Source organism: Meira miltonrushii (genome assembly GCF_003144205.1).
Source record: "Meira miltonrushii strain MCA 3882 unplaced genomic scaffold FA14scaffold_5, whole genome shotgun sequence".
Lineage (NCBI taxonomy): Eukaryota > Fungi > Basidiomycota > Exobasidiomycetes > Exobasidiales > Brachybasidiaceae > Meira > Meira miltonrushii.
In genome coordinates this window covers 216,005-229,039 of record NW_020289947.1, presented here as the reverse complement: position 1 = coordinate 229,039, position 13,035 = coordinate 216,005, and the positions used below count along the sequence as shown (strand labels likewise).

The 13,035-nt window shown below is 40.3% G+C and overlaps 5 protein-coding genes across 5 annotated transcripts; 4 read left to right on the top strand and 1 right to left on the bottom strand.

Annotated features, from left to right (window-relative positions):
* Positions 1-425: 425 nt before the first annotated feature.
* FA14DRAFT_181875 (uncharacterized protein) lies at positions 426-5,873 on the top strand (the record flags this gene model as incomplete). The annotated part of the gene is made up of 7 exons (XM_025501147.1): positions 426-503; positions 570-925; positions 1,539-1,814; positions 2,502-2,824; positions 3,424-3,702; positions 5,426-5,432; positions 5,498-5,873. The coding sequence occupies 7 exons, from the start codon at positions 426-428 to the stop codon at positions 5,871-5,873; spliced, it is 1,695 nt and encodes a 564-aa protein (XP_025352257.1).
* An 847-nt stretch (positions 5,874-6,720) lies between these two features.
* On the top strand, positions 6,721-7,131 carry FA14DRAFT_181874 (uncharacterized protein; the record flags this gene model as incomplete). Its single annotated transcript, XM_025501146.1, has 1 exon — positions 6,721-7,131. The coding sequence occupies one exon, from the start codon at positions 6,721-6,723 to the stop codon at positions 7,129-7,131; it is 411 nt and encodes a 136-aa protein (XP_025352256.1).
* Positions 7,132-7,871: 740 nt separating this feature from the next.
* FA14DRAFT_181873 (uncharacterized protein) lies at positions 7,872-8,601 on the top strand (the record flags this gene model as incomplete). The annotated part of the gene is made up of 2 exons (XM_025501145.1): positions 7,872-7,955; positions 8,020-8,601. 2 exons carry the CDS (start codon positions 7,872-7,874, stop codon positions 8,599-8,601), a joined length of 666 nt encoding a protein of 221 aa, XP_025352255.1.
* A 385-nt stretch (positions 8,602-8,986) lies between these two features.
* On the bottom strand, positions 8,987-9,894 carry FA14DRAFT_162278 (uncharacterized protein). Its single transcript, XM_025499511.1, has one exon. The coding sequence runs from the start codon at positions 9,853-9,855 to the stop codon at positions 9,082-9,084; it is 774 nt and encodes a 257-aa protein (XP_025352254.1). The 5' UTR covers positions 9,856-9,894; the 3' UTR covers positions 8,987-9,081.
* Positions 9,895-11,816: 1,922 nt separating this feature from the next.
* On the top strand, positions 11,817-12,950 carry FA14DRAFT_126732 (uncharacterized protein; the record flags this gene model as incomplete). Its single annotated transcript, XM_025496759.1, has 3 exons — positions 11,817-12,186; positions 12,262-12,567; positions 12,625-12,950. Coding segments are annotated over 3 exons (1,002 nt in total), but the record flags the coding sequence as incomplete, so codon positions are not given.
* Between the last annotated feature and the right edge of the window lie 85 nt (positions 12,951-13,035).

Here is a 13,035-nt window from a genome sequence, read left to right as displayed (position 1 = left end):
GTGCGAATGGTCAATTGCCATCATTCTGAGTTGTTGGCCGTAAAGTATGGCTCCGGTTGTGACCTCAACTTGTAATTCGAACAAAGAAGGCGTAAGTTGTCTTTCATTCAAAAGCCGCATGCATTATCTTCAGTATGCGTTTCATTATGGGCCTTAATGACATTGCACCTTGAATAGTGCTTTTGAAAAAAGAAAGGCGCTCCGCTTTCTCTTTCTTATGAATAGCAACAAATGAGCGCCAAAATACCCTGTTACGCCAAAAAGGTGGCTTCTCATTCTCGGTAGTCTTTCTTTCTTTCTTCCTCGATGATAAGGAAGAGTGAAACAAAAACATCCATTGAATTCCTATTAATAGCGCAATCTAGGATGCCGTTCTGTATTGATCCTTCCCTTCAAACCCTTTCCCTCTTTACCTCGACCCCAAAATGTTTTCGATCTTCTCTTTCGGTTTGTCAATCTGCCTTTTGTTTGGCTTGCAAATCTCCGTTCATTGTTTACCTATTGTAAGTCAAAGAAAATGACAAAATGACTCGCATGACCTTACTGACGGAATTCCAATCTCTTTAAAGAATTCAAAGCCCTTGCCGATCAAACGTGCTGAGAATGTCTTTAAAAGCGGTACCGGTGACCTTGATTGGAAAAATGAATTGATGGAAAAGAAGTACAATCTCAATGTATTCTTCTTTAAACGAGACACCAAAGCTCCACATTACAATCTAATGTTACCATCAGCACCTCCACCGCAACCAAAACCACAACCTCGACCACATTTCTGGCCAAAACCGCAACCAAGACCGCTTTTCAAACCAAAATGGTCTCCGAAGCCGATCAACCCTTGGAAACCGCAAAAACGTGATGAAAAGCATAAAGCTTACGGTGAAATGTTGAATGTCGCAGGTGTGGTTACAAGTGGAACGAGCACGTCGTCAACAAACAACAAGCGTTCCAATCATGGAGGAACGAAATTAAAAGCTGCAAGAAGATGATGATGAGCATACATACATGCTACTGATCTGGCTTGAAGCGAGCAAGAGTGCGAACCATCTTTCCTTTGAAATGTTCCGGGTAGCATTTATCTAATTATGCATCCTTCCTCTCAGTCCGTTCTTTTTTGTTTTGTTTTGTTAATGATCATTTTGTCCACATTCGCGTGCTAGTACCAACTTTAGGTGAGCAGAGGCTGAATCTAGCATACACTTGTATTTCATCATTTTCTTCTTTCAGCGATCACAGCATGATGAAGTTGAAGAATAAATGGGTTCTAATGTAAAAAAGTGGAATCAAGACGCCCCTCAGTTATTCTCGGGGGCAAGAACATTTCATTGGTGGCATCTAAAATCTTCCTTCTACTTTATGTGCCCCTTTCGGGACCCACACATCTTACACAGCTTGCAAAAGGTATACATAAGAGAATTTCTCTTACGTAGTAGAAAATAAAGTTTCTATTTTGCAAGGATACTCCCCCCCCCATTTCTTCATCATTGATTCGTACTTCGCATTATGCTGATCAAGATCGTTTTACTCTTATTCACTTTAAGCATTCTAAACTGTTTACTTGATGGAACAGTTGCCGTACCTGCCCCAACAGGTAATCAATCGCCAACTCGTGGAAGCACACAACCTACAACCATTCGCAGCAGTATAAAGAAAGATGCAAAGTACCATTCTGAAAAAGCAAAGAAAGCATCGACATCTTCTCATGTATGGGCAACAGCGATAAGAGGAGACGTAGACTATACATCTCACAATTTAAGCAAAGGTAAATATAAAGAGGCTGTTTCTGGAGTTGTATCTGCTTGTGTCGCCGGTGTGTCGTGCGCAAGCGATAAAATGAAAGGTGCTTATCATCGTGCTGCTTCCAAGACTAGCAGCAAACCATGAACAAGTCCGTTTCTCACTTTGCTAGTCCTCTCTGATCGTTTATACAATTTTGCTATGTCTTCCTGTCTCAATTTACTTTTCATTAGATAAGATCGTTGATGTTTCATACTAAGATATTGTTTAGGGGCTACAAATAAACGGACATTGCTCTTTCATGGACACAAAGCTAAGACTGCTTCTGATTTACCAAAGCTTTTCAACCATTTCTATTTCACTACCTCCGATTTCTATATATGTTCCTTACATATTTTACCTTGTATGTTCCATGCATTAACGGTTTCTATAAGTCTGAAATGTTAGGCCAAATCTTGATAGAAGGAAAACAGTATCATTCAGATTTCGTGAAGGTGTTGAATGCATTTATAGGAAATAGCAAATATAAAGAAGCAGTACTGATCATTTTGATGAGTTATGAGCTGTACATAGCTTACGAGAATAGTACAAGCTTTTCACAATGCCCCCTCGGGGTGAACATGTTTGGATGCTGCACTATGAGGCTGGGTCAGGAAAAGGTATTTAAAATGCCAAAACGTAGAATTGCCACTGCCCTAAATGTCTCATCAAACATTCACCCTTTCACTAATGCGGGTCCAAAGCATCTCATTTTTCCTCATTTTAAGCGTTCTGAGCTGTTTATTGGCTAGTACGATTGCCTTACCTACTCCGACTGTCAGTAATCTTGGCTTTCCTCCTCATGAACTGGGCACACTTGCCATACCTGGTCCCACTAGCAGTACTCCTGGCCGACTTCTTCATGAAAGCACCCAATCTACAACCAGTCGCTCAGCGGCAAAAGGCAGAAAATACCATTCTTTCAAAGCAAATGTATCAGCGATGGCTTCCCGACTTTGGGCAAGAACAGCAAAAGGAAATGCAAGATATGCGATTTATAATTTAGGCAAAGGTAATTTGAGAGAAGCTGCTTCTAGTGCCGGATCTGCTTGTAAGGCGGGTGTGGCATGTATAGGGCACAAAGTGAAAGGTGCATATCATCGTGTTGCTTCGAGGGCTAGCAGCAATCCATGAAGAAATCCATTTCTTTCTTTGGTAATTCCATCTGTTCGTTTATACAGTTTGACTACTTCTATCTTTTACAACCTACTTTCAGCATATGACATAATGGCTGTGTCATGCTGTGCTATTTTAAAAGGGCTATAAACATTCGTGATCTACGTCTGTCACTATTCGTTGAACGCAACAATTCATAACACCATGAAAGAGACGAAGTACATTCAGCGTACGAGATACATTGCGTTTATGTATCTCGGGGCAGGATTGTGTTGAATCTTGGTTTTTTTTTGCGTCAACCGAAATCTTCAATATACCTGACGACGCCCCTTTAGGCTGAGCACGATTAGGCACGCAAACGACATGATGTTTCAAAATACTACAATACTGGGTGACAGAAAATGACATAGTACACAACATTCTCAATAAACTGCCTCCGATACAGCTTCGATCGTTTAATCTTGTATGCCATGCAGGTCAAGACTATTTCATTGCTCATCCATTATACCATTTTGAGCTGCTTACTACTTAAAGCAATTGCCTCACCTGCTCAGTCTGACGACCATTCCGAGATCAGTTATCAAATGAAGAAAGGTAAAACATATCATTCTAAAGAGGCTTATACGTCATCGCAATTGTCTAAAGATTGGGTAAGAGGAGCAATAGGAAACGCAAGAATTACAGCTTATCATTTGAAAGAGGGTTTCCTCAAAGAAGCTGCTTATAGCACTGCAGCTGCCTGTGGAGCCGGTATGAATTGTGCAAAGAATAAAGTGAAAAGTGTTTACCATGATACTGCTTCCAAACTTAGCCGTAAGCAAATTTACTTCACATTCTGACCGTATCATCTCTTATCTTGTTTATTACCTACTTCTACTTTCGTTCTTTCAATTTCATCATTGAACATACTGGCTTAGATTTTAGGCTACAGAATTATTGAGCTCTTTGCAACGTATTTAGACATATCTTACATGTTACCGAATATACTGAATGCAAGTGAAAATATAATTTATGATATCTTAGTAACGTTGCTGGTAGCGATTGCTGATTCCTGTATTTTCATTTTTCAAAGCTCAACCCTAATTCTCTTCCGTCCACCTTCGGGTGTTCGCTTTAGATTCAACTTAGTTAGAAAGGAAGAGTAACACAGCTTTGCGTTCGTCACTGCTTACTTGAATGCAGTGATTTAAAACATGATAAAGTGGGAGAGGTATGTGTAGGATATAGTTTGATTGTCGCCCCTTACCAAAGAGACAATGCTTCTTTCGAGCCAAGACTATGTAAGCCGCTTTCGAGGCAAGACTATGTAGTCCGGGTCTTTGTTCTGTCGGCTCGAATTCCATGCATCTCTCGGGGAGCTACAATTCTGGCACGCAATATTAAACTATACATTTTCTGGGTGACCAGAAAGTATAGTATAGGAAATCTTTCTAGAAAAAAAAAGATCCTACTCTACAAGCATCATCAATAGATAGCTTTACCACATAATGCACTTCAAGGTTCTTTCTTTCATCATCGCTTCAAGCGTTTTAAACTTCTTATTGGCTGAAACATTTGCCATGGTTGCTCCTTTACTAGGCGGTCAATTACCGAATCATGGAAGCACGCAACGTACAGCAATCGCTCTGCAAGTAAAGGTAGAGTGTACCATTCATCACGAGCAGAAGATGCATCAAGAGGTTCTAAGCTTTCTGGGCAAATTACGAAAATTAAAGCGCAAGATACAGTTGATAAAATCAAAAAAGGTGACCCTAACGCTGTTATCGATTCTGTACTTACCTGTGAAGCCGGTATGGTGTGTGCAAAGGAAAAAATTAGGAGTGCATATCATCATGTTGCTTCCAAGACTAGCTTCAACCCTTAAGTGTTTTCATTCATTCACAAGATTTGTATATCTTTCCATTATTTCAGTATCTTCATCTTGTTTGCGGCATAGTTTTCATCATTTCTTTGTCTATAATTTTATTATTTAAGATTATCATCAGTTCGTACGTAATTGTAAAACATTTCTTTGAGGCTTACTAGGAGGTCCAATCACTTTGATATACTTTTCAGGGGTCTGTTGACTGAAAAGTAGAATGAAGCCGCACTTTTCTTCAGTCGCGGTTCCGATCGAGCGATAAGTGAAGTGCTTTTTTAGGAATTTTGCCAAGGCGGGGAGTGATACACATAGATTTTAGCATAAAGAAAGAGGGGCAAAAGATTGACAATGGGCCTGAATTGTAGCCTCGCTGGACACAGAAGAATGCTTATCAATCCTTCACTGGTTTCAGACGGGGAGTCTCTTATGTAAAATAAATGCAGGGGAGACGTTGGCAGAAACCTTGTATTAGTGTTCTTGCTTCAACGTAGCCACGATGGCGTTGGTTTTGAGTACACGCCTTCTCTCTTTCCAAGCCGCTCAAGCGTATTTGTACTCGAGATCGTGCATACATACCCAAGGCTATACAAACTTACTGCAGTAGCGACGAACTGAAAGGTATATAAAGAGGAGATTTACCTGCTTTCACACCTCTCTTCGAACATCAATCAATAGAAGCACCGTGAATAATAGAAAAGATTTTTTCACGATGCAAATCAAACTGATCACTTTTATCTTTCTCTTAAGCCTCTTCAATGGTTTAATGGAACAAATTTTGGCAACACCTATTCCAACTGGTAGTCGTAATAATTCACCCACACGTCGTCCTAGCACACCGACTCATACAAGTGGTGGTGGTTCCTCGACTGGTCAACAAGATGCGCCACCGGTAAAGAATAAACAATACCATACATCACGTGCAGCTACTGCAAAGGATGATGTTAATATCGTTGGATCATGGACAAAAGGTATTGCGAGAGATACCGGTAATGCTTTTAAAAAGCACGAATATGGTACGGCATTAGCTGGGGTAGGATTGACGTGCCTGGAAGGAATTGCTTGCGCAGCTCGCGGTATCGGATATGCTCATCACAAAAACAAAGCTAAGAATGCTTCCCAATAAACTATATCTTTGTTCTTGTTTCAATTTCAGGTTCTTTTTAACCTATTTTTACTACTTCATATTCTTGTCATTATATTCTTCTTCCTTTTTTGTTACGTTCTATCTCCAATTTTCCTTATTTTGTTCAATCTATTTTTAATCATGATTTCACTTTAACATTACTTCGATCTCTTTATTTTGTTTATGGCATAGTTTTCATGGTTTCTTCTCCTTAATTCTATCATTTAAAATTATCATTTGATTGTACATAAACAGAAAAGATTCCCTTGAGGCTTACTAAAGAGGTCCATCTACTTTGAAGGGGTTTTCAAGGCTTTTTTTGGCTAAAGAGAAGAAAGCGAGCCGCCCCTTTCACCATTCTGGGTGCTGATTGAGTGAGGTGCTTTTTCACAGCTTTTACCAAGGCGGGGAGTGATATACGTAATTTTCAGCATAAAAAAAGAGGAGCAAAAGATTGATAATAGGTCTGAATCATAGCCTCGGATACTGAAAAAATTTTAGGGGCAAAAGATTGATGATAGGCCTGAATCATAGCCTCGCTGGATACGGAAAAAGTTTTATCCGATCTTGCATTGGTTTAAACGGGGAGTCCCTTGCGTGAAAGTACACGCAGGGAAGACGTAGGATGAAAAATTGTATAAGTCAAAGCCACGATGGCGATGGATTTGAGTTTACACCTTCTCTCTCTTCAAGTAGCTCAAGCGTATTTATACCCGAATCTGTGTATACATATTCAAGGGCTATACAAACTTACTGCAGTAGTGACGAACTGAAAGGTTTGAAAAGAGAAGATTTACCTACTTTTATACCTGTCTTTAAACATCAATCAGAAAATACTATTTTCACGATGCAAATCAAAGTGATCGCTTTTATTTTTATCTTAAGCCTCTTCAATGCTTTAATGGAACAAATCTTGGCAACACCTGTTCCGACTGGTAGTCGCAATAGTTCTCCTACACGTCGTCCTAGCACACCGATCCATCCAAGTGGTGTTTCATCAACTGGTCAACAAGATGCGCGACCTGTAAAGAATGGACAATATCATCAATCGCGTGCACAAGTTGCAAAGAATGATGTTAAAGCTGCTGCAGGTTGGACAAAAGAAGCTGCAAGAAGTACAAGGGAATCTATTGCTCAAGGTAAACATTCTGATGCTGTATCTTCAGCATTCTGGACGTGCGTTGCAGGAGCAGCTTGTGGAGTTCGCAGTATCGGATATGGTATTCACAAAGCCAAAGCGAAGAGTACTCCCCAATAGGCTGTATCGCTGGTCTTGTTTTCTTCTCAGATTTTTTTCTATTTTTACTACTTTTTGCTGTTGTCATTATACTCTTGACTTGATTTTCATTTTATTGATTTATGATTCTTCTATTTTTGTTCTTTCTATTTTTAATCATAATCTCTTCTTTCATGTCATAACTTTCAGATCATCATCTTGATATGAGTGTCATCAAGTGTCTCGAGAAAGATCATATTACCTCTTCCTTCAGATCCGGCGGTCACCGAGAAAATCTGACTATAGCAGGTTTTTTAAGATTTGCGGGCAACGTGCGGCTTCCGCTTTTTAACAAAAGACCATTCTGGGATCTAATTGGATGATGTTTCTATTGAAAATCCATTGCAAGTCATTTTTCAATTGTTGGATCTTGTAAAAAACGTGCCGAGATTTCCGCACAGAGTTTTTGTTTGGATTAGCGGGTGGCAGAGGGTTAAACTCTCATTCAATACACTAACGGCCTCCGTTTTTTTTGTTTAATCTTGAACTAAAGGTTTCGCCTTTCAGCACGAAGTATTCTTTTGATGCTTCTTGAATGAGGCTTCTGCTACAGCACACTTTGTATGGCAAGATGTAGCACGGAACAATTTGCTAGCAAAAAGGTTAAAAGAAGAGATTCTTGTTAGCTTCTCCATCCATATTTCTCCATCCACTCCCACTTCTCAACATTTTACAGCAAAAATAAAATCTACATCTCAAAGCTCAACAATCAAGGCTCCAAAATGAAAACTGTTCAAAGTATCACATTCTTCCTTACCGTGTTAGCTATGTCCTTTTTGATCTTGCAAGTCAATTGTTCTGAATTGGTGAGTATCAAAACAAATTATTGACTATTCTTTCATCACTAAGAATGAAGTTGCCTTTTAACAGAGTGCTCATGGTCTACATACTGCAGAAGATTCTCTTCCTGGCGAAGAACGTGCCTATACCTATGCCAATGGCGAATCAACTATGTGCGCTGCTGGGAAAGTATGCAATCGTAATGTTGGTAGCAAAACAGAAGAAGATTTATCAAAAGAAAGCAAGCGTGCATCAATTGATGCTGATCTAAGTACATGCTTAGGTGGACAACTCTGTAAACGTTTTGATCACGGAAAGGAAGGATACGTAACCTCAGACAAGGAAAGTAAGCGTGCCTCGGTTGATGCTGATTCAAACACTTGCTTCAGTGGACCACGCTGTAAACGACTTGTTCAAGAAAACAAAGGAGCTTTGACCTTTGACAAGGAAAGCAAGCGTTCTCCGATCCCTTCGAACACGGTCAAGTGCGGTCATGGAAGACTCTGCAAACGATTCGGTGGTGAAGATGAAGGAACATTGCCCAAAATGCCCAAAGAGAAGATCAATGATTCTGTTATTTCGGCCTCAGATTGTAACGGTGAATCTTGCAAGAAGAAGCGTGGTTCAATCATTCCTACCCCAAATTGCAAAAACAAAGCATGCAAGAAGTAGATATCGCCTTGAAACTCTTTGCAAAGTAAACGTCGAAGCATAGCACCACGTTCCAATGTATCCTCTGAACAAACAGTTTCTATTCACATTTCAAGATCTTTTTCGTATCTTCTACTCTTATTCTCATAAACCCCTCATTGATTGAGGTCTACTTTGTAGCATTGATTTTACAAGATCTACTAACTCTTGGTGTTTGGTCTTAATTTACTACCTTGTATTTACTCATTTCAATCATCTTAATCTATTCTTTGATAGTTTTTCAATTCAATCAACTTAATCTAGAATTATCAACTGTGAGAGCGTGAATAAATTTATTAACCCATTCAATGTGCAAGATTTAGATCATTGGGTGCTAAATGTTACAATGTCTCCTTCATAATGATAAGTGACAAATATGAAATTTTTTATAGTATTGTAGTCTCTTTCGTGTATCTCCAGTGCCAGCACTGATAACCGTTTGTGAAATAAGTGAACTTCGATTCATGCTGCATGTCTGCTGTTCAGATCGATACACTCTTCCAAACGATCTAAGCGATCCAAATTATCACACGATAAGCATATGCTCCCATGTTGAATCCGCCTAAAGTCGTTACGAGGAGTATCTTCAGCATCCATGCTAAAGTAAGATAAACCAATACCTTCCATTGCTGCTGCTTCAGTCGGCTGATAAACCGAATGAATTGATGGTTGCAATGACGTATTGGCTGGTGGTCTTGTTGTTGTTTCTGCAATGACTTGCATTGCAGTAAGATGTTGATCATTGTTTTCTTGTCCTACTTGGTGTTCTGATTCTGCTCTGATTTGTACCATGCCTTCTGGAGCAGGATCGAAAATACGAGAAATGATGGCGAAAGCAGCGGTAGTACCAAAGATGATACAATTCCAAGCAGAAACCAAGTGCGTTCTTTCGTATAAATGACCCATAGCGATTGGCCCTTTGTTCACGATTGAAACGACTTGCAAACTCCATAAGATCGAAGTGCTTGTGAAGATACTTAAAGCCATTAAGATGCTAAGATACAAAATCGTCAGGCTGATCCAACAACGACGAGAATACTTGTACATTTCCATCCTACCCTTTGTTGTGTTCTGACAGACCGTTTGAGGTGTTATGGGTGCGGGGATCTGCAATTCTGAAATTGATCGCACGAATAATTCTGCCGGTTTAGGATGCTTGTCAGCCGAGTCAGATAAGCGATGAAAAGGTGAATAAGACCTTGGATGAACAACGTCGGAGTGAGTATTGCCTATCATCTCTTGATCGTATGCGTACAAATTGAGACTGTCAGGCCGTCTTTCCACTCTTGGAATAATACCTTTTGAATTTTTAGAAAATATCTTTTTCACTTTTGCAGGAATTACGACCTTCTTCCAATGTAAACTTCGCATAAAGGAATGCCACGATTTAAGTTGACGCCTTTCAGAAGGTTGGAGGGAGTAATAATGTTGACGCATTTTCTGATAAAGTCGAAGGGTTAATTGATATCCAACGATTGCATAAAAGATGAGCAACGTTAAAGAAAGAATTGACCAAAACGCAAAAGAAGCCCTATACATTCTTGCGGATCTTTTGGCTCTATGAAATATTGAGGTTGCCATATCGAATAATTCACTACCTTCTTTTGAATCCAAAATGAAAGGATGAGTTCCAACTGTTGAATCGTCTACAGCTTTTACAATACGTTGATGAAAGCTGTGGTAGGTTTTTAGGTTCATCCTCAAACCCAATTGGCAACAAATGGCCAGTGGAATCTGTACCAAACCGACAAAGAAAGGCGAACCTAAACATAAAATGTTGAGGATCAAAGGTCGTGGAATGCATCGATGAAGTGCTCTTGGAGAATCGAGACAGCCGATCGAGAAGAACGAGCCCCAAGCCACACAAGAGATTGCGCTTAACAAAGGCCACCAACATAAGATTTGCATTGCAGGTAGAGCATTTTGAAGGATATCGTACTTCATCATAAAAGCCATAACTTCCATCGTGCAAGTGACAACCCAGCAAATGCCAAATAAAGTAATACAAATGACAAAAGATGTGATTGCATTGGGAACGATGTAAACGCCTTCTTGTCGACGAATGAAGCGAATCAGCCAAATTTTCTTTCGATAAATGCGAAAGATAAAGATTGGTAAACCACAAAGGATAAGCAGGCCAACCCAAGAAGCACTTGCTATCAAAAGCATAAAGTAGGATCTGGGTAAGTCGAACGTGAAGATGGAATGAACATATCCATCGAGCTGGAGTAATGATCCGATGTTACTTCCATCAGGATTTAAAATGCCATCGATGAGTTCTTGTGGTAATTGCATGATGGTCAGAATGTGAAGGGTGAGGGCATTGTTTAAGCAGGGTGTGTAATCTTTGAAGGCATTCACCTTTTATAGTGCTATCGAATGCGTGATTCTTATCTTCATGTCTTGTCAAATTCTTCTTGAAATTGCTGTTTTGCATCCGTATCACGGAGTCAAAAACTGACAAATTCAAAGCACCATTTCCGAAAAGCATTTTTCATTCTCCGCTTTTGTTGGTAGGAGATTGAATTCTTTCACACATCTTTACACACAAAATAATTTCGTCTTGGCGTTTCTGATAATTTCATGGAATACTTACGATGCGGAACACAGCCTTCCATGTTCGGCTTTTGGTATATCTTCACCCACATTTTTGATGGCGCCGGGCGCTGTCTAAATTATTGTTTGGCATAAGATGATGATGATGATGGTGCAAAGATGAGAAAATACACACGTGCACAATTTCTGTCGAAATTTTCTAAAATAAAACACACGCGACGGCCCATTTTGTTTTTTTAGTCCGACAGATGAAACGCCCAAAAAAAGTGACAAGCAAGACAAGGTAACCTCTTACTTCTCATCTTTATCATTCCTTTCCTTACTCAAATTGACGATCCGGTCATAAATTGGCAAGGATGACTAAAAATGGAAAGAAGCAATCGTCCGGGCAAACCAAAAGTGCGGCTCCACCTTCTTTTGATTCGGAGTTAGACGCACTGTTTAGTGCCGCTTCTGCTTCCACAAATACAAATGTCGCAACCACTTCGAAAACCAGAAAAGGTAAGAGCTCCGATTCAAAGGCATCGGCTTCAAAAGCGGCTCAACTCGAAAAGGAAGATACAAATGAGAATGATGCGGAAAATCAAGGCTTGATAGAAGGGGAAGAGGGATCAGATGGAGAAAAGGAAGAAGATGAATCCATGCTTGAAGAGGATCCGACAACTATTGAGATTAATGACGGAGAATCTATTGTGCTCTCTGAGGAAGAAGATGACGACAGCCAAGCAGAGTCCGATCCATCAAAACTTGTTCATGAGACTTTACTCTCGAAGAATGCCAAGAAGAAAGAGAAAAAGAGAAAAGCAATCGATGATGAACCACAAGAAGCTCGGGACCGTCGAAGCATTTTCGTTGGTAATCTGCCTATCTCATTGGTGAAGTCAAGACCTGGGCTGAAGGCCTTACAAAAGCATCTCATTGAACAGAGTCCCTACCCATCTGCAACGCACATCCAGTCTATCCGATTACGCTCCATTCCTTTTTCAAAGCCGACAGATGATTATGAAGCACGTAATCAAGAAGAAGCAGATAACAAGATGAAAAAGAGACAGAGAAGCAGAGCCTACAAGGAAGCTCAAAACGAAGCAACGGGCGACTATAAGGAGAAAAAGCAGACTTTCTTGACTGGTTCTCAAAAGAGGAAAGTCGCTTTCATCACACAGCAATTAAACGAAAAGGCAGATACTGTGAATGCGTACATCACCCTTTCCCCTTTGACGGAAAAGCGCCTAGCTACTCTTAAGGAACAGAATGATGACAGTGTTGTGGAAAATCTGACAGCACCAGCTTTGGCTGCTTTGTTGGCTCGATCTGCGCACGGCACAACATTCGAAGGACGGCATCTTCGTGTGGACATTGTGACAGCCTTATTGCCATCAGAGCTAATCCGAAGTGGACTAGAGATGATCAAGACAGCTGATGGAAGTATGCTAGGTGCAACTACCGGAGGCGGTAGTATTGATCAGGAAAGTAGAAGGAGGACTGCGTTTGTTGGTAATATGGACTTCGAGACAAAGGATGAAGAAGTTTTGACATTCTTTAATGCTTTGATGATTGATGAACGTGGCCAACCTCCCGCTATACCAAAGCTGGACTTTAGCCAATGCACAAAGCTTCCTACACCTGAGAAGGCGTACGGAGAATCTCGAGTGCTAGAGCAGCCTTCTTGGGTACAAGATGTTCGTATCATTCGTGATTCTGCAACACAGATGGGCAAAGGTTTTGGATATGTCAAATTTATTGATGCAGCATGTGTGGATGAAATCATGGCAATGCATGAAACTGAAGAAGCATTCCTTGCTGCTGCCAAAGCAGGTAAATCCGCTACACCCATCGGGCAATTCCGACGAAAGTTGAAGT

Coding starts and splice junctions, on each gene's coding strand:
- FA14DRAFT_162278 (XM_025499511.1), bottom strand. CDS start 9,855: ATGATAGGCAATACTCACTCCGACGTTGTTCATCCAAGGTCTTATTCA.